The sequence below is a fragment of the Sturnus vulgaris genome, chromosome 6 (assembly GCF_052056855.1).
Source record: "Sturnus vulgaris isolate bStuVul1 chromosome 6, bStuVul1.hap1, whole genome shotgun sequence".
NCBI lineage: Eukaryota > Metazoa > Chordata > Aves > Passeriformes > Sturnidae > Sturnus > Sturnus vulgaris.
Genome location: NC_142248.1, coordinates 23,352,888 through 23,375,920, shown reverse-complemented (window position 1 = coordinate 23,375,920; position 23,033 = coordinate 23,352,888). Strand labels below are relative to the sequence as shown.

Sequence of the window (23,033 nt, the reverse complement as noted above, 5' to 3'; positions counted from 1 at the left end):
ATCATTAATTTGTTTTGTTATCTTCCTTTTTTTTTGACAACCTTGTTCTCTTTTCCTTACCTGCATACCAGGATATCCACACCATCTGCATCTGGCTTTTTTCTTCCTCCCTCCGGACTCATTTTGCAGCCCATCTCTGTAACTCCTGACTTTGAACCTACGGACCATCAATTCACTTTCTACAGATGTCTCCTGATGAACTACCTACCCAAGAGCCCATGTCTGTTTAATGCGTTGGAGTGAGAAAGATGTAGGTGTCAGTGCAAAGTACTCAAAGTAGGAAAAAAAGTTTAAAAAATTACTTCCTGGTAAGTACTCTTGTCACCCATGGGATATAACTATTTTTGCACTTCTAAAGCTAATTCTACACTATTTAGTACTTTATTTACTTGCTTTGTTACTAGGTAAGAGAGGTTAGTAATGGTAACTTCTGAAGATAGGAATGGGGAACATCATCACCCAATCTTCTAACAAGTATTCAACAAATATTTCATGTGTGCAGACACCCAGCAGGGAAAGAAAACAGGAGCTACAGGCTGAAAAAATCCACTGGAGATTGAGGTTTTGAGTAACTTGCAACTAAGTTGTGGCAAGTTAGGCAGCCTTCCTTGTCCTCACTGAAAATCCTCCTTGCTCTCCCATCCCTTCTGCTAACAGCTTTGACTCCAGCAATCCTCAGCCTGCTTCCTGTTACCTTCAGGGGCAGTGAGTAACTAAGCTACCTGGTAGCCTATTTTCAAGGTTCACCACATCCTTAGATGAGAAACGTTTTTTGGTTTTTTTTCTGTCAGCAGGCATTTCCAAATACTGTTAACAGAAACTAAGCTAACATTCAATGCAAATAAATTTATTCACAATGCCCTAAAGGTATGCAAGGCTACAAATGGTTTAAGAGACAGAAAAGGAAAGAAAAGAAAGGCTGTCCATGCCATTTGTGCTAAAACCCAATGCAAGGCAGCTGTTGTCCCTTTCGGCAGCCACCTTGCTGCAGGTTTTCTTGATACCTTGTTGAAAGTTCTGGCTTTCAAAATGACCTAAGAGTGCACTGTCCAGAGAGACCCCCTGCCTAGCCAACCATGCCAGCCTGCAGTTAGATTCCATAAAGGAAGTTTCTACAGATTATGAAAACTAATATCCCATTTTTCCCTGAGGAAAATATTTAGTTACAAGGGAGAATTTTGACTGTCACTCTTACCAGGTGTGCCACCAGTTTAACCAGTCCTGTGCTGCACTGCCCCCTGTGCTGGTACGTTATTGCAGGACCAGCATCAAGCTTAAACCAGTGTCCACACTGAGCTATTGTTCTGTCTGGGTTTTGTTGTTTAGTTTTTTTTAAACATAAGCTTGTTTCCATATCAGGTTCCCTGGGTAGCCCTGGAAATTGCTGGGCTACACAGTGGTTACAGGAACAAAGGAACTGAGAAGAAGCTGCTGTAACAGCACTGTCCCCAAAGGAACCTTCCTCAGAGGAGAAGGGAGTAGTAGTCTTGATGCTGCCCAAGCAAAGGCTCGACTCACTTGCTGACAAAGGCAAACACAACTTTGGTGAGCCAGGTGCCATCATAAAGGTTTAATTCAAAGACTAGCCAAGGGGATAATGAGCTGTGGAAACTCCTGTTCCTTTGGTGATGCAGGCTATGGCTTCACAGTGGCTTAAAGCAGAGGCAGTGCAATCCCATTTCCCTATTTTACACCTGCACTATAGCCAATTTGACCCCAGAGTAAGATGACTCAGGTCACTTACATAACAGAGAACTGAACCAAAAGCCCCAATGTTTTCCATCAATTAAGTAAAGAGAATGACTCTTTACAAATGCAAATGAGCACCGTGCTTGCTGAAGGAAGAGACTGAAAAAAAACCAGGGAGACCGAGCACACCTGCAAACATCACAGCAACATCAGATGGCAATGAGTGGCATCCCTGTTTCTGCTCATGCAATCCCAGTCCATACACATTCATGCTATTTTTCTCCACCAACTAATAAATTTGACTCTCTAACTTCAGAGAGGGTTGCTTTCCAGTCTAAGGAATCTCATAAAGGATTAAATACCTTATGTTCACAACTCTTTACGCCACTGATTGTCACAAGAGTCAGTTTTCTGGAAGAGGAAACAAACACAATTTGCTGGCAAAACCCTGAAATCATGGCTTGTGTATGCTAATCTGCACTGTATACTATGCTGCTAGAGGCTCAGAGAGAAAACTTCATTCCAGAGGCTTGCGGTTCAATGAATATATCAGCTAAACCACAATGACAGGTAGGAGATGGCCATGAAGTGCATCTGCAGTGCCAGGAAGTTCAGCTACAGCTGGCAGGTTCTAAAAAGAACCAAGAGAAAAACACTATCCCCCAAAAGTGGAAGTACACACTACTTGGAAGATGACTCAATTCTGCCAAGCAGTTAGCTGGATTTTGACTTAGTGATATGCTGGCTCTATTGATCAGGTTTATAGTGAAGCACATTAAAGTTGCCATATTTAACATTGCAGCACAGAATTTTCATAGAAGATGGTGACATGGGTAAGATCATTACTACAGAAAAGATGAGTATGCTAAGAAAATCTTAGTGAAGAGCAGTAAATACTGCAAGTAACTGAGGGGTTTGTCAGTTACTTAAAAATGCAATTTTATCTATATAGATACACAACAAAGGACAGGTTAAAATGTTTCATTGGATTTTCTAGAACATGAGAACCACAATAAACAAAGTCCAGACTATTTTAAACAGCTTTGCATAAGCATGTGATGATCCTTGTTTTAGTTTGGTCATGAGAGCTTCGCTGTTCCAACAGATCCTGAACTACAGGATGTTTTGCATTGTTTCCAAGTAGTTTGGGTTACAGCAAAACAACAGAACAGAACAAAATGTTATTAGCAAGAACTGGCTGGAACAAGCTGTGACAATTTAAAAAATTCCCATCAAAAAAAGCAAAAATTAACTGATTACAAAATGAAAAGCAATGCCCCTACTGTTACTACCCCAGTAGTGCAGCTTTTTTTCTTAGAAGAAAACATGAATACTGCTATGGATATGCTTCACAAAACTTGATCTCATGACCCAGTAAGGCTGCTATTTTACAAAACTCAAAATAGCAGGCTTTGCTTCTGTGCCAGGGGAAAAAAATGGGAAAGTTATGTACTTTTTTTTCTTCAGATGCTAGAAAATGACAGACATAGTTCTTTCATCTTACGTCCAACGTGTGCTGAACCAAAATATTCCTTATTTGGCAAACCTGGACATTGATTTAATGCAAAACAGAATAGAGAAGGTAAAAAAGAATGCATATAATTCTAGGTCATTAAAATTGTTGTGATCTATCTATACGTACTCGCCCCATCTTTAGACTGTCATCAGCTTTACAGTGAAAAGATACAGCCAAACATTGTGCATTACACAGTAGCACATACTGTTCTTAACTCATATCTGACATCCTACAGAAGTTTACTACTGCCTGCCTGAACAGGATTGTTGCACATTAAGAGGGGGTCTCGTGAGTGGAGATTGGCCACAATAACCACCAAGCGATCGAGTCTAAAATCTGCAGTGACAGGAGGAAAAGTGCCAGCAAAACTTCAACTCCAGACATGAGAACAGACTCCAGGCTGCCCAGAGAGCTGGTTAGCAAGGTCCTCTGGGGAAACTGCCTTTGAATACTTAAAGAATGCAGTCATTGATTGCAGCCAGCACAGCTTCATGAAGGGGAAGACCTGCTTATCAAACCTGATTTCCTTTTATGACAAGGTAACCCACCCAGCTGATCAGGAGAATCCAGTTGATGTAATCCTTTTGGATCTCAGTAAAGCTTTCCATACTGTCTCTCACAGGACACAGCACACAGCTGGATAAACACATCATAGGATGGGTGAGCAACTGGCTCCCCATTGAGCTACTCCTGTTTATAATACATACCATTACTGTTTTTGGGGCCCCATTTGTACGGAGGGAGGGAGATTACTCATAAGAAATCCAGGTGATTTTCAGAGTTCAATAAATACTGATTTACCTAAGCTGACTACATTTCTTGGTGCTTGCATCCTTACACTACACCACAGATAAAGGACTGGTAATGTAATGTGGACAGTTACAAGGTGGTGCAGAGTCAGTCCAAATCTAGTACAGGTAACACTGATATGGATCTGATGTGCAAATAAAACTTGATCCTATTCCTATTTAACTACTTGTGCATTCACACTGTAACTGCATCTGTCAGTTTTCAGCACTGGCACAACAAACCACAAACACATGGAGCAATCCCAAGTCTGGTATCACTCTTTATAAGCTCTACCCAAACTAGAAGCACCAGGACTTTACTATGCATGCTCCAGCTTCTTTTGAAGTGCCAGATTTGATACCACTGACAGCTCAGCATCAGCACTACAGCTTGGTTGCAGGTGATAGCTGCTCCAGGGTGTGAAGAATGTAATTATGTGTTATGTGTAACACATGGGGGTTTCCCATTCGGTCAGGTATCCCCACCTGCATTGCTGCCTTATCTTCAGTAACAAAAAGCCTTGACTAAAAAAGAAAAATCCCCATTATCAATATGAAAAGAGAACAAAGAATTTTCTCCGCAGGGCAAAATACTGGCAAAAATGTCATTTTAATTGCTGTGATTTTAACTTTACTTATAAAAAAAGGCAACGTTCACAGTTAATATATTGTAGACAGCTTATTTCATCATCTCTGAACACAAGATGGGATGTTCTGCACTGCAAAACAGGCAAGGTATGAACAAACACCCACTGCTCTCAGAACCACCACCTGAGTTATACAGTCCCATACAAGCTCCAAAATTTAGAATTAAAGGACTTTAGGGAATTTTGATACTGAATACTATGCAAATGTCCTCTAGTCACATGGATGCCTGATTGTCATCTTCCCTTTAATTTTTGTTCATGAAGTTATTCGTGATGTTTTCCATACATTGTTAAAGCTGATCAAGAACAACTTATCAATGGATGATCCCTTGTGGCAGACTAAATGATGACCCTAAGCCTACTCAAATTCCAGATTGTTACACATCTGGAGGACTAGGAAGAAAGGCCCTAGGGGTTTTCAAAAACTGAGCTATCACTGGTAGCTGAAGTAACACAGATGTTTCTAAATGTGCCACTAGCTGCAGAAACGCACTGATTGTTGCACAAACCCACACAGAAATCTCAGATAACCAACCCAAAACCAGAAGCAGGGGTGCTTATTTTACCTACAGTACACTATCTGGCATGACAGAAGCTGAAATTTGGAGGCACGAATAGAAATCCAAGAAGTTTTGTGAAGTCCACAATTCACTATAGAGTTGAATCTTCTCAACTCAGTTATCACATAATGTTAGCATTATCATTTATTAAAGCCACCAAACACAGAATTGCAGCTTCTTTACTACAATTAACTTGAAAAATACATAATCAAGGGGCTTTAACTGTAAAGCACAAAGAAAAAAATTAACCAATCTCAGTTTCTGACAACTTATGAGGCCTTTCCCAAATGCCTTGAAAAAAAATCAGAGAATTTTGGAATAATTAAAGCCAATACGAGAAGAGCACAGCATAGGAACAAAGGTAAGGAGTTATGTTGCATTAACTTGGCATTCTTTCAAGGAGACTTGTATGCAACTGTAGGAGGCAGCGGGTCTGGATGGTCGGGACTGACGGAGAGATCTCTAAAGGCAGGTGTTGGAACTTCTGGTTTATTGCAAAGGGCGTGGTTAAAAGGGCCCTGCTTGCAGCTGCCAGCTGCAGCTTGGAGCAGGCCTGTGAGAGCACTAAAAGAAGAGAAGTAAAAGAATAAAGTAAGAGAAGTAAGAGCGGTGAGAGAAGTAAGAGCATAAGAGAGGTAAAAGCAGTAAGAGAGCGAGGTTCCCGTTACTACACAATGAATCTTCTTCTGTGTTGAATATTCTAATTTTCACTAACCAATCTAATACAAGATACAAATCCTATAGCATTTACATACAGCCTATAAGAATCACTACACTGCCATACTGTGTTACACTTTAAACCCTAAAAACCACTCTTTAGACCCTCTTTACCAAGCTAGTAGGGTCTTCTCTGCCCTTTGGACTTATCTGCAAGCAGAGAGAATTGTTCAATCAAAACGGGATTACTTTAAGTTGGCCATACTATTGTTTTCTAGTTGTTCAGTAACTAAGGTTTGGTATCTCAAAGATGGCTTTCATTTCGATCTTACTTATAGTTTCCATATTCTCAAAATCTTTTGCCAGGCAATCATATTTATAAGGTTTTCTATTTTCATCTTCCCCAACATGCAACAACTAAAGCTGCCTGGTAATCTTCCCTTTCTCCTCTGCCTCCTCCCTCACAACTTCATCATCTCCCTATTTACTGCTGAGGCTGGAACCTCTTCAATTGAAGCAAAACAAAAAGGCTTTGTTTTTCACCTTCAAGTTTTTGCACTCATCTCCAAACCCAAAACCTCTGAAGGAGGAAGAATTGCTTCCCAGAGACATTCCTGTTGATGGACTTTGTCTATGATCCTGTCTAGCCCCAACATTGTTTCTGGCACTGCCCAAAGCCTTGAAACCTGGTAGGTGACTAAGCCAAAATCCCAAAGTACACTACATATAGAATATTTTCCCTAAATAAATGTAAGCTTCAGAGCTGTTTAATTATAGAGGGCATATCTTACATCCATTACATGCTCTCCAAATAAATCAGTCCAAAAGACTGGATTCGGAATCACAGCTCAAGGTTTTTCCTTCTGCTTTTGCCCTATATCCTCATATAAACCTGACCAAATATGGTCTTCCTTACTTCCCCACAATTAAACCAGTAATGTTGTAAGGCTTTCAACATCAGGCCATGGAGAGAATGAACATGAATGTAAGAATTATGTCAAGACACACATACCACAAAAACTGATATTAACTTTACACGAAGAGCCAAATAGCTCAGATGAAAAATACAGCTCAGAGCATAAAATTTCTTTTAAAATACAATTAAAAGGCAAGTAATTACCAGAGAAACACTAAAAGTCATCAAGCATTTTGATGACAATTTCATAGAATTGGAAGTTTAAAAAATAACATTAAAAGGAGACACCAAGAATTTCAAAAACCTCTGTTTTATTTGTACAGAGTAAAATACATCATATAGAGAACACTGTTTTCCACCCATAACCTAAAACCATTATTGTGTTCTTTTCACCAAACATCCTGGCCAGAAGCACAGACAGTGGAAATGGGAATGCTAATTAGTCTCTCTCTGCCAGAGCTACAAGGTGCACATCAATCTCTGCTTCTGTAAGGATCCTGAAAGAACAAAAAGAAATCTTAAATAGCTTAAATGATTCTTCCCCTTAAGCTCCAATATTACAACCTAGTATCTATACAAGTAAGTTTTACAGGAATACATCTTTCTGCCCTTTAAAGCCCTGCTGCCAGTGCCACAGGCTGACATTCCAATTCTCTTGAAAAAAAAAAAAAGGAAGAATTAAAGTCACTAGAGAGCAAGCAGGTAACAAATGATAGAAAAACAACAGGTAATTCTTCATGAGTAATGCATCTGCAAGTTCAGATCTAGTGAGAAGGCAGCTTGATCCCTTGAGTGGCAGTGGAAAAGGGGTCATGCAGCTCCTGTGTGCTTTCTCACAAACACTGTGCTGTTCTCTTGTCCTCAGCACACACCACCAAATGCAAAACCACCCATCATCACCCTGTCCACCTTGAAAACATAAGGAAGGAAGCATTTAAAAGACTGAACCTGTAGGACCCAAGCCTCTCTTCAGTCCCCATTTACCAAGTAGTTAGACTGAAGTAACAGTGGACTTCGTTCCCAATTTAACTGTTCCTCTCTTTTTTCTTTAAATAAAAAACAAAACAAAACAAAAAAAAAAAACCCCAAAACAAACCAATGAAAGACTAAAGCAGACATAACTTAATCCCTCTGCAGCAAACCAGATTTACCTAAATTTTAGGTAAGCCACACCTGGAGGGTTCTTTTGCATTATAAAAAATCCCCCAAACTTTTTCTCCCACATTTCATGCATACTTCTGCAGCTATACACTGTGTTATGAGAAGGCTGTCAAGTACACTGTATCTGATGTGAAGCCTTCCTGCCCTCAGCAGCAAGACTTCCAGGTCTTGTCTTGACACACTGGTCAAATAAACTTGGTGCACACAGTGTGCTGCAGGCAATAATGGAGGAGGGAAGAAATAGCAGGTGCCTCACTTTCATGCTAGATGGGAATGCAGAATACTCGGAAAGTAGATAGTTCAGCCATTTTCAAATTACTTGTGATTTTTTAAATCCATGATCTTTCAATCTTACCAAATTTAAATACAGTTTTTCAAACCATATAAATCCATAATCTATTAACTACATATTTAAGATGTTAAAAAACGCTAACGATTAAAAGATGGGCAAGAATAATTTAAAGATTCAATTTAGAAAAGCAATAAAGAATTTAAGAAACTCGTAAATATTCCATAATACGAAGCAGATTTTGCTGCATTGGTTAGCATGACTATGATTTGGAAGTACACTCCAGATACCATTACTATGAAAAGTTTTTATGCTTCTAAGCATGAAAACATTTCTAGACCAGATGTAAGTGCATTTCAATCATCATAGAAAGCAACATCCTTTCTAAGACATGAAAGAGAACGCTTTTCTCTACTAAATCTCTTAATCATGTCACACATTTCAAAACTGCATTATTGTTTTTACACAATGTTTTCTACCCCTACACATTTTGAAGAGTTACAAGTAAAAACCCTTCAAAACTTCAATCTCTGAAATCTCTTTTTCTTGATTTATGATTACACGAGAAGGTAAAACTAATTGAACATAATCAGAGAAACACACCAAGTTTTATCAACACTGATCACTTACCTGAACTTAGGATTTTCCACTGTGACTACACCAACTTCTATTTCTGAAGGTTTGAAATCAATGGATAGTACAGTAGACAGGCATGTTATTGCTGTCTGAAAGAATGACAAAACCCCCAATCATTAGAAAGAAAGCACTAAGGCTTTTTTTTTTTTTTCTGACTAGACATAGCATATCTATCTTTCCTTCTGGTTTAAAGTTACTTCCTCTCACTTCAAAATCTCAGCTTAGGAATGCCAAATAGTCTCCCCTTGCTACAAAATACAGTTCCTCTCCAGTCATCTCCCTAAAAAAAGCCCCATCTACAAAAAGCAAAGGACTATGTTTTCATCGCAGAAAAAAACACAACAAAACCAAAACCTTTTATCATGCAAAGATACTGTTTGAAATACCTTCTAATATGAAGACTGTTTTAAATGTCACTAAAAGTTAAGTCATACTGATATCCCCCAAATCAAGCACTGTAGTAACCAAACACCAGGTAACAGCGGGAGTGCTACAATTATAGAATCTGCTTCAGCTAACATAAAGCAAAAAAAGCAGATTATATGACCATTCAAACACTTGCAGAATAGCTTCAAATTATTTTCTGGTTGGAACAGCTCTGGCAGCAATACAGATCTGTAGGGAAAGAGGAAATGCCTAACTACATTTCTCTGCATTGCAAGCCTACATGCAGCCTATCGATTAAAAATACTTTTAACAAATGTTCATTTCCTTCTGCTGGCCTACCTCTACTGTTTGTTCATATGTCCAGTCAAATTTCTTCTTTACTTTCTTTTCAAGAAAACTGGTTGACTCTGTCTGTTTAACTCCTGCAGCTGTGGCCTTGAATCCACAATAGTAACCTGCTGGATCACACTTGTACACCTGAGGACCATGTTCTTCATCAATTCCAATCAAAATCATACCTTAAAGAGAAAATTTGTTAACTTATTTATTTCCCCAATTTTAGCAATTTAATTCAACTGAAGAACAGAACAGATACTCCTCTCTGTGAAAAAACATGTGTGCACAGCAGTACATCTTTGGGAATCAGTCTCATACCTGGAGCTGTGATTTCCTTTCTATCTCTAATTTGCCATTACTTACCAGTATCTCATTACTAGGTGTGAAACTCAGTTTAGCAGAAACTATATTTCTGTCATTCCCAAAGAAGGCTACTCATTAAACATACAAACATTTTTGCCATGCTCAATGTGTAGAGAACCACAAAACCAGGAAATACAGAAGGTTTATCCTGATAGAAAGTTTACGAAGCCACAGCTCACATCCTGTATTACATGACACAAAAGTGTAAACAATAGTTCTATTATCACAAGCCTTTTACTAGAAATCAACTTTACAAACATACTGAAACTAATGGAAATACTAAAAGATTAAATTTAGATTTCTTGTTTGTAACCCTGAAAAACACTGTATTACATACCTTTTCCTCTTTAAATTAAAAAAAATCTGAAATGAAAAGTGGAAATATCAAGACATAACTAAGTCTTTGAAGATCATCTGACTAAGTGTTCTAAAACTGGATAGTTTCTAAGTAACACAAACTGGCCACATCACTGAAATACATGTGCTCACCCTCACTTCTTGATTTACAGCTGCATTGTCTAAATATGCATATTAAAAAGTAAGTCAAAATCAATACTTGCAATAAAAACCCAAAACAGAACAAGGTCATGGTTTTCAATTATTTTCACTTTACACTTGTGTAACTTTTAATTAGTAATTAGAACTTCTGAGCAGCTATTACTACAATAGAAAAAAAATCCCCTTATATTTTCAAAAAAGTTAAGGGAAGTAAAGAAAAATACATTTTTATTCATGTATTTTAAAAAAGGAATTTCCACTAGTATCAAGGCATGGGAAATACCAAAGGAGTAAAGAAACAGTCATTCCTGAAAATTACAAGCACACAAGCATAGGAAAATTGGCCCATCATGGAAACTGTGGCGCAACTCTGAATGTTGCTTCTTTGGTGAGAAGTCTTAGTGCCTACTATGATTACGAGAAGTGATTCATCAATTCTGCAACTACTCTCCTCAAAAAAAAAACCAACAAAACCCAACCAATCAAAAAGAAACTCAGACAGAATGTTTAATGAAAAAGTAACTGAGGAAACCTGTTAGGTCTTTTACCTCAGTTCCTGAACAGCCTAACAGAATAACACACAGATGACCAGGAACATCTACAAAAAATGACTCAACACACAACTTCTTTTTCAGCTTCATTTGCTGTTATGAAACAAGACACGTAGAAATATTTGCTAGGGAAATACTTAAGGCACTCTTTCCTCTACATTATATATATGATAGCTAAGTTAGGAGCAAAAATTATGTAATCTGTCCTATACATACTACTTAAAAGGCAACAAAAGCTGCACAAAGGAAATTACACTCTCCATCTCTTTCTTTTAACAGTGCTGTTTACCCAGACACAATGTATTGGGCTTGCACGGCAAGGTTTTAGTAGTGAGTGGGCTACAGGGCTGGTTTCTGTGAGAAGCTGCCAGAAGCCTCCCCTGTGTCTGAAGGAGCCAAAGCCAGCTGGCTCCAAGACCAACCTGCTGCTGGCTGAGGCCAAGCCCATCCACAGTGGTGGTAGTGCCTCTGGGATAATTTATTTTAGAAAGAAAAAAAAAAGAAGGAAATGGCAGACAGAGAAGAGAGAGGTGTGAACATGTGAGGGGAACCACTCTGCAGACACAGACAAATGACAGAGGGAAGGAGATGCCAGAGCTGAGATTCCTCTGCAGCCTGTGGTGAAGGCTATGGTGAGGCAGCTGTGCCCCTGCAGCCCGTGGACATCCATGGTGTAGAGATAGCCACCTGCAGCCCCTGGAGGAGCCCACCAGGGCTGGAGCACGTGGATGCCTGAAGGAGGCTGTGGTCCCATGTGAAGCCTGTGCTGGGGCAGACTCCTGGAAGGACCAGTGGTGCTGTGGAAAAAAGAGCCCACACTGGAGCAGTCTGTCCCTGAAGGACTGCACCCCACATAAGGCAGGCTCCTTGCTGGAGTAGTTTGTGAAGAACTGCAGCCTGTGGGAAGGATTCACTTTGGAGAAGTTCCTGGAGGACTGTGTCCCATGGGAAACACACTGAAGCAGGGGAAAAGTGTGAGGAGTCCTCCCCCTGAAGAAGAAGTAGCAGCAGAAACAATGCACTATGAACTGATGACAGATTCCCTTCCCACCTCCCTGTGCCACTGTGGGAGAGGTAGGGAAGCAGGAATAAAGTTAAACCTGTGAAGAAGATAGGGGGAAAGGGTTTTGAAGATTTGGGTTTACTACTCAGTATCCTATTTTTATATGCTTTTTAATAAATTCAGTTAATTTCTCCAAGGTGAATCTGTTTTGCCCATGGTAGCAATCTGTGAGCGATCCCTCCCTGCCCTTATCTTGACCCATTAGCCTTTCGTGGTATTTTTTTCTCTTTTATGTCTCGTTGAGGAAGGGAGTGCTGGGGAGGCTTTGACAGTCACTTGGCATCCATCCAGAGTCAAACCACCACAAACAGACACAGTTATAAAGAGCATCTCTTGCTCCAGACATCACTGCACAGTGGGAACAGATCAAGCCCCAAAAACCAAGGTGAAATAGTATCAGAGAGGCTACATTATTTCAAATGCAGAGTCAATGGTAAAATCACGGCTCCATTTCAAGACCTACAACACTGCTCTCTCATTCAGCTGTTCATCCCTCTTCTTCCTTCGGTTACTCATTTTGAAAATGGGTGAGAATTTCTTATATATGAATTTGCAAACTTAGACAAGAAACAGTAAAGATAATTTTCATACACTGTACTTACAGCAACCAAGGGGTCTCATTTCAGCATTCTGTGTATAGACCTGAGAAATATCTGCAATCCTTTTACACAGCATATCCACAGGGATGTCATATCCATACTTGTACTTCCAGTTAGCAGCCTCATAGCGGGCTCTCTGCACCTGGGATCTGCTGTCAGCTAGACAAAAAGAACTAATGTTAATTGCACTGAACATGTACCATGTTTATTTCTAGCACTGCATGAGATTATAAATTCCAGGTCCAACTTTACATTGTCTTTAAATGCACCCATTAGAACTAGGTAAGTTCTCCAAAACCAGACTGGTGAATTAAATACCTGTCATTCCTGTCATCACACAACCAATATTTTCAGTAATCTTGAATAAATGAGTCACTGTGTTGGAATCCAGTAACTTGTCCTAAAGAGGAAACAGAAATAATGTAATAGCAAATACTGTCCTAAAAGTAAAAAGAAAACAAACAGACAAAAAAAGGACAAACTAAGAATCCTCTGGGTTTTACAGAAGAGCCCAAAAGGACCCATAACAGCTAAAAATTGTCTTTCAGGCTTTCCAATTTTTACTGCTGTAGGCATACAAAGGAAGAAATTGGAGAATAGGGAAGATTAAAACCACAGATCTGGAGAAGGAGAACAAGAACATGATCAACATCACAGTCCTTTTCCATCTGAAGAAACTTTGAGAACCTACATACAAAAGCTTGACCTCTTATTGCATGCTGCCCTTCAAACATAAAAGAACCTTCCCCCTTTTTCAACAGTATATCATCACTGAGCTGAAATGCTCAAGAAAACTCGTTCTACATGCTATTGATATAACATTTTCTCAGCAGAAATTAAAGAAATCAGGCAACTGGTTACAGACAACTCAGCCTTTACAAACCAGAGCAATGAATGCATGCTCAATACAGCAGGGTCAACTTAGATTTATTCCTTCAAGAACTACAGAGAAAACCAATATTGCAATACTTAGTGAGTAAATGTACAGTTGAGCACTACATGGAGCTAGAACTTGTAATAAGTAAAATGATAATTAGATAGTCAGTTCAAAGAGCAATTTATGTCACTGATAATAAGTATAATATCAATATTGCTGAGTCTCACACCATCTTTTTTTTCTCCTCTCCTTCCAGACCTCCCCTCAAAAACAGACTACTTACAGGTACTTTCTTCTGTGTTACAATTACTGCAGAATCTTTCCCACGAACAGCTACAGATGTAAGTCCACCTTGGTTTATGGCCTTAAATGCATATTCTAGAAAAATAAACAAATGTTAATTAAAAATTTGTGTCAGACACTAGTACAATTAACTCTGACACACCTTCCCCCAACACATAAATCTCACCAATTTATGGCCTTTTTAATACTTTAAAACTTGTGCAACACTTTGTGTCCTTAAGGTCAGTGTGCATTGACTCTCTTCACAAAACCACTGCCTTAAAATGTTTCTTCTAATTTGACCTTTTGTTCAGTTCAAGCTTAACAGCAACAGAATAAGCTTTAGAACAAAAAGGCTGTTCTGAACTTGATCAACCATAAATTCTTATGGAAGAATTTTGACATGAATTTTAGTATTTTAGAGAATATAAGCTTATTTTCTAATTTTTTTGCGATATAGATGAAAACTGATGACACAGGAGGCACAGGAGACAGGTTTTAACATTACTATCACATTTTCTGACTTGACAATCAAACACTGCAATGCTTTTCTTCACTTTTTATAGTGAAAGCTACACAGGAGCCAATTAAATAGTGTTATCCATGTAAGTAAAATGGATTAAGAAGCAAACACTAAAGTAATTTATTAATGGTTTCAAAAGCCTTAGGAACAACAACTTTAAAAACGGTTTATCTGGCAATATTTAATAAACATTCAGAAATTCCTAGTATCTGGCTGAGTGGCAAGTTTCAGACAGCAGCTAAATGCAGGTGAGTTTTTTGTCAGCTATGCACATGAACCCAGAATTTAGAAAATGTCTACAAACAGCCAGTAAATTGCTAAAACTACCTTAAAATAACTGGAGCAATAAACTTGGCTATTTTAAAAGCTGCACTCAGATCTGTAGAAGAGATTGCACAACAGAAGAGTAATAATCTGAAGATGAAAAAAAAATCGAATCTTGCATCTTAATGTTCAATGTGCTAAGTCAGTGTTAAGGAAGGGCTCATTGCTGCGTATTTATGGCACCGTATTTACTACTCTCAGACATGAGAGCATCTACTGGTTACCCAAATGTGCCATAAAGGATGCTCCCCCTTCCCTCTTGTACAACTCTGGTTGATACCCGGGATGACCAGTGCCAGCCTGCAGCAGAGCACAAAACCCAGTAAGACATGGGCCAGCACTGCCTGCAAACTGGTCATGCTTGAAGCCCCAAGCACAGGCTTTGCAACGCTTGTCTGTTTATCTGTACAGCCACCTGAACAGAGAGTGTAAAGCAGACAGACAGAGCCAGCCTTTTTTCAGTGATACCCAGTGACAGGACCAAATCAGAGCTGACTAGAACAAACTGAAACAAGAAGGTCCTCCTAAACACCTGAAAACAAGTTTTACTATGAAAACATGTTTCACCTGAAAACATTTTACTGTGATGCTGATGGGCATCCAGCTCTAGATGGGCCCCCTTGTGCAGGAGCTTGGGGTCAGATAATGTCCACAGAGCCCACCTAATCTCAGCCATTCTGTCGTTGTGTGACACTTAGGTGGCAGCAGGAATAGGAACCCTCACAAACTAGTTTTTGCTCACAACTACCAGCAACCAGGCTTGCTAAACTGCAGCCCCTTCTGGTGCTAACACCACCTCCATTGCTCAGTTTTCAAGGAAACACATCAAAAGGCAAAGCAGCTCTTACAATGTAACAAATCCAAGTTGCTGGTGCTGTTTTAAGTCTGTTTACTACTATTCAAGTATTTCAGCAGCCCTGCAGACATTCACTTCCAAAACAGCAGCCCCTTGCTGTTCCCTGAATACATCACAACAGCCAGAAATTTTACTGTAGTAATTTTCTTCACCTCCCAAATTTCCACTTAGAAGAAACATCACCTTTGAAGATTGAAACTAATACGTAGCAAGAGAACACTGATGCTCTGAGGGATTTTAACCACAGTAATGTGAAATAACTGTTAAGTTTTCTAATATGAGATCACTTCAAAAGTACGTGAGTTTTCTGAGCTTAGGAAGAAGACAGACCTAAGACGAAGTACAGGCATTTCAGTCCAATGTCACTATGTTGGAAATCTCTGTTCCCATACTGCCAAATTCCAGAAAAAACCTCAAGTTTTAAGGCAACCTTAAAGCAACACATGTCCATGCTCATCCTTGACAGTCCCCAGCTAATCTTAATCCAGCAAAGAGACAAAGATAAAACAAAACCCTCTAGATGTGGACATTTGATTGCAAGCAAACACAACGTTTCTGCCCATGCTGTGGCTAGATTCTGGCAAATAGAGACACCCATGCAGCACCTTGCCCGAGTTACCAGCCTGGCTGTGAGTAAAGTGAGCTCATTCTTGCTTGAAGTTAGCTATGCACATCTACATATTCTTCTTCCTATAGCACACAGGTACTTAAAATAGCTTTAAGACAGCTTCAGGCTGTGTGCAGAAGCTCTCAAATACACATGCAGATACTTGTTTCCGAGACACTGCTAAAAGGTATGCAGCTACTACACATTTCTCATACATTAACCTAAGGGCTAAATATACCCCAGAGGCAGAAGACCAAGGCCCAGTTTCCTCTCTGCTACAGAGTGAAGAATCCATTCCCAATAGTACTGTGACAGAGACAGTGAAAAGTGATGCAGACCAACTAGCTTGTCTTAATGGCAGTGGAAGCTCAGAGCCCAGGACTCCTCTGTCACAGAACGACTGAAAACCTGTGTGAGGAAGCACTGTCTCTACCATCCCCAGGTATAAGGGATAATAAGCATTATATATGCTCCAGATATAAGACAGCACCCCTATGTAGGTATCTAGAACAGGTAACTTTCTGTCTGTGTACAAACACCTACACACAGACACCTTCCTAACTCTTCCTTGCAAAAAGGACTGCTCAAGATCGGGCCACCTGTCCACGAGGCCTAATCCACAAAGGCTTCTTCCGGAGAAAAACTCAAGGGCAGTCACAAAAAAACTATATGGCTACCACAGGCAATTTATGCAATCTGACCCCAGCAAGCTCCTTTCCTAGAGAACAGATGGATTTATGGATACAACACAGAGTGGATGTGCAGTGAAGCCAATGCGGCTGGGGAATGCAGCATCAGGATGATGCTGCAAAACAGTTCTTCTGTCCCTGTTGTGAGGATCCTCCAGGAGCACTCTCAAACTACTGTCCTGCCACACTGTGAGCTGACTGTATCCTACACAAGGGGCACCAGCACGCACTGCTGTACAATCTCCAGATTTGCACTGCAAAAACAGGAATAACAGAATCAGTGACCTACAAAAGAAGCTGAAGCTTGGCTTCAGATTGTTCCAGGAAACCTGAAAACAAAGGATGGTTGCTGCTATCTCACAGGCCACAAAGTGCAGAACATGCGGTATTCAGGTGTAACAAGAAAGCGCATGAGTTACATCCAAGACTTGACTTTTTCACTCTGGCATGCAGGGTTTGAGGCAGTTCAAATCCCATTTCAAACAGCTATCATAGTTCTCAGATCCCAAAACGCAGTGCTCCGAGCCTTGGCAAGATTCACTCAAAGAAACACTTAAGGGAGACTAAACAGCCTCTGGATAATTGCAAGTTTGGTCTCCAAGCATCTGAAATCGAACACCGAGGACTCCGAAGAGGTCCCTCCCGGTGGCAGGGAACACTCGAGAGAGCCCACCCTGGCTCCAAGTTTCCCTTATCTCATGCAAGGATCCCTTCCCTGGCTCCCCACGCCGGCACGACCGGGGCCACCACTGCTCCACGCTCCCACCAGGCTTTCCCTCACACACCGCGGGACCAGGCCAGGTGGGAGCCGGCACTCCCGAGTCACGAGAGGCGCCGCATCTCCCCCTCCGCACAGGCTGCCGGGCACGGCGGAGCTTTCGCGAGCCGCCCGCAGCTCCGCTCGGCGGAGAGCGGCGGGGGCGGGGGCAGGCCGGGCCCGTGACGGGGCAATTCGGCGGCGGCCCCGCGGGCCCGGAACGCACCGACTTGGTAGAGGCGGCCCTCGGGCGAGAAGATGGTGATGTGCCGGTCGAAGCCGGCGCTGGAGCCGCGGGACATGGCGGGAGCGGCGCGCGGCCGGGGGGAGCTGTCCGCGTGCAGGGCCCCGCCGCAGCCGCAGGCACCGCCGGAGCGCTTCCGGGTCACGCGCCCACCCCGCGCAGGCGCGCGCCGCTCCCGCACCGTCACGGTCCGGCACCGGCGCTGCGCATGCCCGAGCCCCGAGCCCCGAGGCCGCCGCGAGCGGAGGGCGGAGCTGTGTCAGCGGCGGCGGCTCCGGGGTCAGCGAGCGCTTCCCAGCCGCGGAAACTCAGCTGAGAGCCCGCCGGACGTGCCCCGGGAAATGCGCACGGAAGCAGCGGGAAACGCAATAAAAGTTTCATCGCGGTATCCATCAACACTGCATAAAAGTATCACCGGCCAGCCAGGAAAACAAAAGCCCTCCTAAAATTCCAAACTAAGTATTTCCACGTGTCCTCTTCAGTGAGAATAATTTTAAAGCAAGTACCTCAAAAAACATGTTTAAGGTATGCATAGGCAATTGTTGCCGCAGCTGCATTATAATGCGATGTTTAAAAGACTTCTTATCGGTGTCCACTATAAAAGGGAAATTCCCCAAATTTAAACTCGTGATTGAATGTTCTTTTTGCCTTTCAACATCTTGGAATTCCCCTACTCTTTGTGGGAAGGCATTTTTTAGAAGTTGCTCATTAAAAAAGTTGGAAAAGCTGCATTCTGGTATCCACACCTCTATTTTAAAGTTATTATTAGGTGAGCTTATTCTTTGTTGAAATAGCAGAATAAGGGTGGATTTTGTGTATGCCACACATTAAAAGTCTGCATTCTCAAATTTTCCAAAATACTTCTTGCCTATTAGTACTATGGGAGAATAATGTCCCACTATGTATTACAAGACTCAAGAGTTTGTCCCTTTCATTAGGAAAGGACTTTGTGAGCAGACATGAAATGTTTAAAGGGATGATGCAAGCACTGGAACACAGAGAACATGAACATGTAGGACTGCATCTGCTGGGTCAGAAGTGCCAGGCTGATCCAGTGCTCTGTCTCCAAATGTGGCCAAAAGGGGGATACTCAGAGTTAAGACTAGAGAGAGCCTTTCATGATACACTCCTTGAATCCTCTCCCAGTCTCCAACCATCTGGAGGGACTTCCCAAGGAAGGGATGTTGTCTGGTTATTTAGTAACCCTTGCTGGTCTCCCCTTGATGCCAGGTGAACTTGAATCCACAACATGCCATGGCAAAGAGTTGGTCAGCACAATGGCATGTTGTATGGTTTTGTCTGAAACCTCATCTTTTATCTGAACCTTCAATCTGCCAGTACCATTTGATGCTTTTGTACTGGTACAGCCAACAATGGATCCCTAGACATTTCTTCCAGAACACTTGGGATTATTATGACCTCTATGTCTCTTTAGACCAGTTTCTCCAAAATGATGATCCATACCTTTACAGTTCTTCCATCTACAGAGCTCTTTCATTCTCTAAATGATTTTTTCCCCTGAGAAAAAGGGGATGAGAAAATCTAAGTAAATATCAAGTGTTCAGCCTGATTACCAAATAGTAAACAAGAAAATCCTTATGTTTGGAATGAAAGATTCAGTATTTGAATTAGATAAAGGAAAGAGTAATAGTTGCTCAATACCATGGACATGATGGAGTGGAAGTTATGCTACTTTCAGGATTTATCTTCCAGAGTACAGCATTGTTTCAGAACAGCAATCATGCTTTTGGTTTAATGTTATATCACTTCTGATGAGTATGGGCATGGAGTCAAATTCTGTGTTGCAGGATCCTGAGGAAAGCTGTTCTCACTGTCATCAGTGAGATTACATTACTTTTTACCATAGTAAGCAGTAAGTGGGAGATCTTGGAGGTGGTAATGGCTGGCGTGCAGGCTGAATCAGTTCATCTTTCTCAACTCTATCTTGCCAATGTGTCTCTGCTTCCATAGCATAGAGCAAGCTGAGCTAAGGACAGATTTTTTCTGACTACCATTCTCCTCACTCAATGTAATAGCAAAGGGCAGTCAGTGTCTCTTTGGGGGTACCAGGTGCTGAACTGTTTGGAAGACTTGTCTTTCCTGCATTCAGCATGAACCCATCTGTGTAATAAATTACCTTGAATTTTTACTGTACCACTATATAAATAGCAGTAGATGTCAAATAGATCTGCTATTTGTTATCCACTTTGGTTTGGCTCTCACATTTATTTTTATTGCCAGTGAAATCCTCCGAATTCCTTCTAGATATCTGGAAGCAAATCCTGATATTCATTGTTACCTTGAAATGCCGTATTTCAGTAATCTGAAATTTGAAGACTTAGAGCAACACAAAAGAAATGTTATTTCACAGATGTCTTAAATAAAATTCAAATACTGAGCCTCTGGATACAATGTGCATTTATATAACAGTTAGTATACACCTGAAAAAGTCTGTTGGTTCATCATGAATGTTTCCCCTTTGGTTCCACAGAGGCCATTAATTTCCTCTAAGGATCTACAGAGAAGTGTATCAGCAGCAAACACAGAAAAAAGAAGTTCACAAATCTGACACCAATGTTGTAATGCCTTCCAATTGTGAATTCAATATTCTGTTCCATCATCCCCTAAATATACTGGTAATGTGTATTTAGGAAGTGTTATTATTTTTAAGGTATTACAGTATCTCTCTAAGAACAGTTTTTGAGGTGAAACCCAAGTGACTGATTAGGGACATGTCCTGAACAAAAAGGAAGTAGAGAATGCATTTATTACATTTATATGTGAATATTATGCATGCCTGTTAATGACCAGGGTGAGGTAAAATACAAACTTCAATGAGATGAACATGTCTGGCAATGAAATGGGTACCCTGAAGGTGCAGTTTCTGTTCAGCCAGGGTGGACCTAAGGCAGAGCTACTGCAGGGACCCACTTTCTGCAGCCTGACATTTGAACCCCACTCCCACACAGGTACCAGTACTAGTGCAATGCTAGCTGAGTGCAACAATGCCAATTCTGATCCAGCCAAAACAAAATTTTAAGATTCAGCTCTGCATTCCTTTGGGCTGCATGACCATCAGAGCTAGTGCCAAGGGAGGACTGTAACAGCACTGATCCACAGCAGCTTATGGCATGCAGAACTTCACAGAGAGGGTGCAGGAGCCTCATACAGAGCAGCAGCACTAACTAAGCAGTCCTGCACAGGAGCAGACACCTCATTTAAAAGCAGTATTTCCACTTTCAAGGAGACGTGGCAGTTCTCTGACAAAAAGAATTATAAAAGCAATCTTCTGACAAATTAGGAGTATTGAGGAATGAGAAGTAGATCCAATCTCTCTGCTTTCCCTGCTGGACTCCATAGAAGCTGCCACGTTCTGTCAGGAAAAGGGTCTGTGATGAACACTACCAACAATACAATGAATTTAAAGCCAAGGTTTTATGTTACCTTAAGAGGCACCCAGCTCCTCTACACTTTCTGCACAGTACCTGAAGGACATGACTGTATGAAAATCACACCTGCTGGTTCACAAACTGATACCAGAAGTAGAACATGTGTCAGAACTGTTCTGGAAAAAAAAAATAGCAGAGAATATGCTTGAATGCCGAGTCCTGAGGGAGCTTGTCCTAGGGCCCTGCAAGAACTCAGAACTGCAAGTTCTATACAAAAAGATCTTCATGTTTCATCTCAGTTTCAAATTTTTGTATGAGACAAATTTGACAAGCCTAGGATATTTCATCTGAGATTTATGTGGCATTTCTATGTTTTAGGGAGGAGAAAGGTTTGCATTAAAGTATTAAGTGCAATAAACAAACATATTTACATACACACACAAATAACTTAGAACACTTTTCCTGGATATTAAAAATAGTAATTTATACTATTTTTTTGCTTTATAACTTGGGATAGATTTTATAGAAATGGAGAAGAATCAATTTTGTCCTATTATTGTCTTTAAGAATTTCTAGCTATCCATTTTCATTTAAAAAATCCATGCATTTCCATCAGCAAACTATTGCAGAAATGCCAAATCCTGTCAGAAATGGCAAATTTAGGAGTGTGAAAGAGCCACAAAACATTCCACTTGTTGTTTCCCTTATGCTTCCAAAAAATGATTGTTACATGTTCCTCTAACCAATCTCTTGCATTCTATGTGATCAAACAAATTCTAATTAAAGTGAGAAAGTCTTAGGTCTGTGTGTGTTTGGCAAATGGTAAATGCACCATTTGTCCCCCTTAGCTCCACTGAATAGAGGAAGACATTGCACAACACTCTTGCAAGGTCAGCACCACAAATTCTGAAGGCACTTTGCAAGTCTTGTTTAGTATCTTCAATGTAGAGTTTATACATTTCAGTGTAGATGAAAAGCTTAAGAAAAAATAAAAGATAAAAATGCCCAAACTGTAATTCCAACGGGAAAAATCAAGTTTTAGTTCAAATCATAAAAATTGCCTGTACATGGAAATAATAGACCTAATTCATCCCCACTGGACCACCACTGATGTTCAGAGATACATGCAGAAATGATTTTGTCAAAAGCAGTCACTCAATTTTCTTCAGTTACACATCTCACATTTAATCCCATTATTGTTCTGCTGAGTTCTCCTAGTCAGCAACAGTGATTATGAAAAAAAGAAAGCTTCAGCTTGTCCAATTACATTCTTCATCACTTCTGTTGAATGCAGAGCCATTTTCTTGGTACTTGATATGAATATTTTTCCTCAAAAACATCTTTATAGGGAATATGCCATGTATCACCTGTAGTCTGTACCACACAGTCGTAACGGAAAGCAGGCTGTTGAGAGAAAACAGAGGAAAAGCATTTCTTTTTGGACTTTATAAACATATTACTAAAATATCAATTACAGGTAGTTACGACTTCCAATGCTTACCTTGGAAGTCTTCACAGTTCTATCTCTTAACAACTCTCATTTTATTTTCTTATACAAAACAAATCCTAAATTTTAGTACTGGAGGAAAAAACTAAACTATCTTCTAGTATTTTGTGGTCTAGGAGTCATTATAAATTCTGTCTTCAATCAGCACCAGATAATAATGTTGTTGGCATAATGCACTCAATTACTAGAAATGAAAAAATTATTGTTGTTCTGTTCAGTTAAATGAAATCATATGGGAATTACTCAGGATGTGGAGTTTCTAGGCTTGAACATAGGATTTAATGACATTAATGACATCTTGTATTTGTTTTCTCAGTCTCTC

General features: G+C 40.5%; 2 protein-coding genes and 1 long non-coding RNA gene across 3 annotated transcripts in view; all 3 read right to left on the bottom strand.

Annotated features, from left to right (window-relative positions):
* Positions 1 to 7,067: 7,067 nt before the first annotated feature.
* On the bottom strand, positions 7,068 to 17,973 carry PSMA6 (proteasome 20S subunit alpha 6). Its single transcript, XM_014890894.2, has 7 exons — positions 17,798 to 17,973; positions 13,817 to 13,911; positions 12,975 to 13,056; positions 12,660 to 12,815; positions 9,586 to 9,764; positions 8,854 to 8,948; positions 7,068 to 7,270 (listed from the first exon to the last, which is right to left on the bottom strand). Exons 1-7 carry the CDS (start codon positions 17,871 to 17,873, stop codon positions 7,213 to 7,215), a joined length of 741 nt encoding a protein of 246 aa, XP_014746380.1. The 5' UTR covers positions 17,874 to 17,973; the 3' UTR covers positions 7,068 to 7,212.
* Positions 17,974 to 20,216: 2,243 nt separating this feature from the next.
* LOC148223362 (uncharacterized) lies at positions 20,217 to 21,369 on the bottom strand. The gene is made up of 2 exons (XR_015804607.1): positions 21,260 to 21,369; positions 20,217 to 20,330 (listed from the first exon to the last, which is right to left on the bottom strand). It is a non-coding gene; the product is annotated as an uncharacterized LOC148223362 (long non-coding RNA).
* A 742-nt stretch (positions 21,370 to 22,111) lies between these two features.
* The window catches only part of PRORP (protein only RNase P catalytic subunit), a 36,833-nt gene continuing 35,911 nt past the window's right edge, over positions 22,112 to 23,033 (bottom strand). Inside the window, exon 7 of the mRNA XM_014890906.2 lies at positions 22,112 to 22,608. Coding sequence (XP_014746392.2) covers positions 22,480 to 22,608 — 129 coding nt within the window. The 3' untranslated portion in view covers positions 22,112 to 22,479. The remainder of the gene's footprint in view (positions 22,609 to 23,033) is intronic.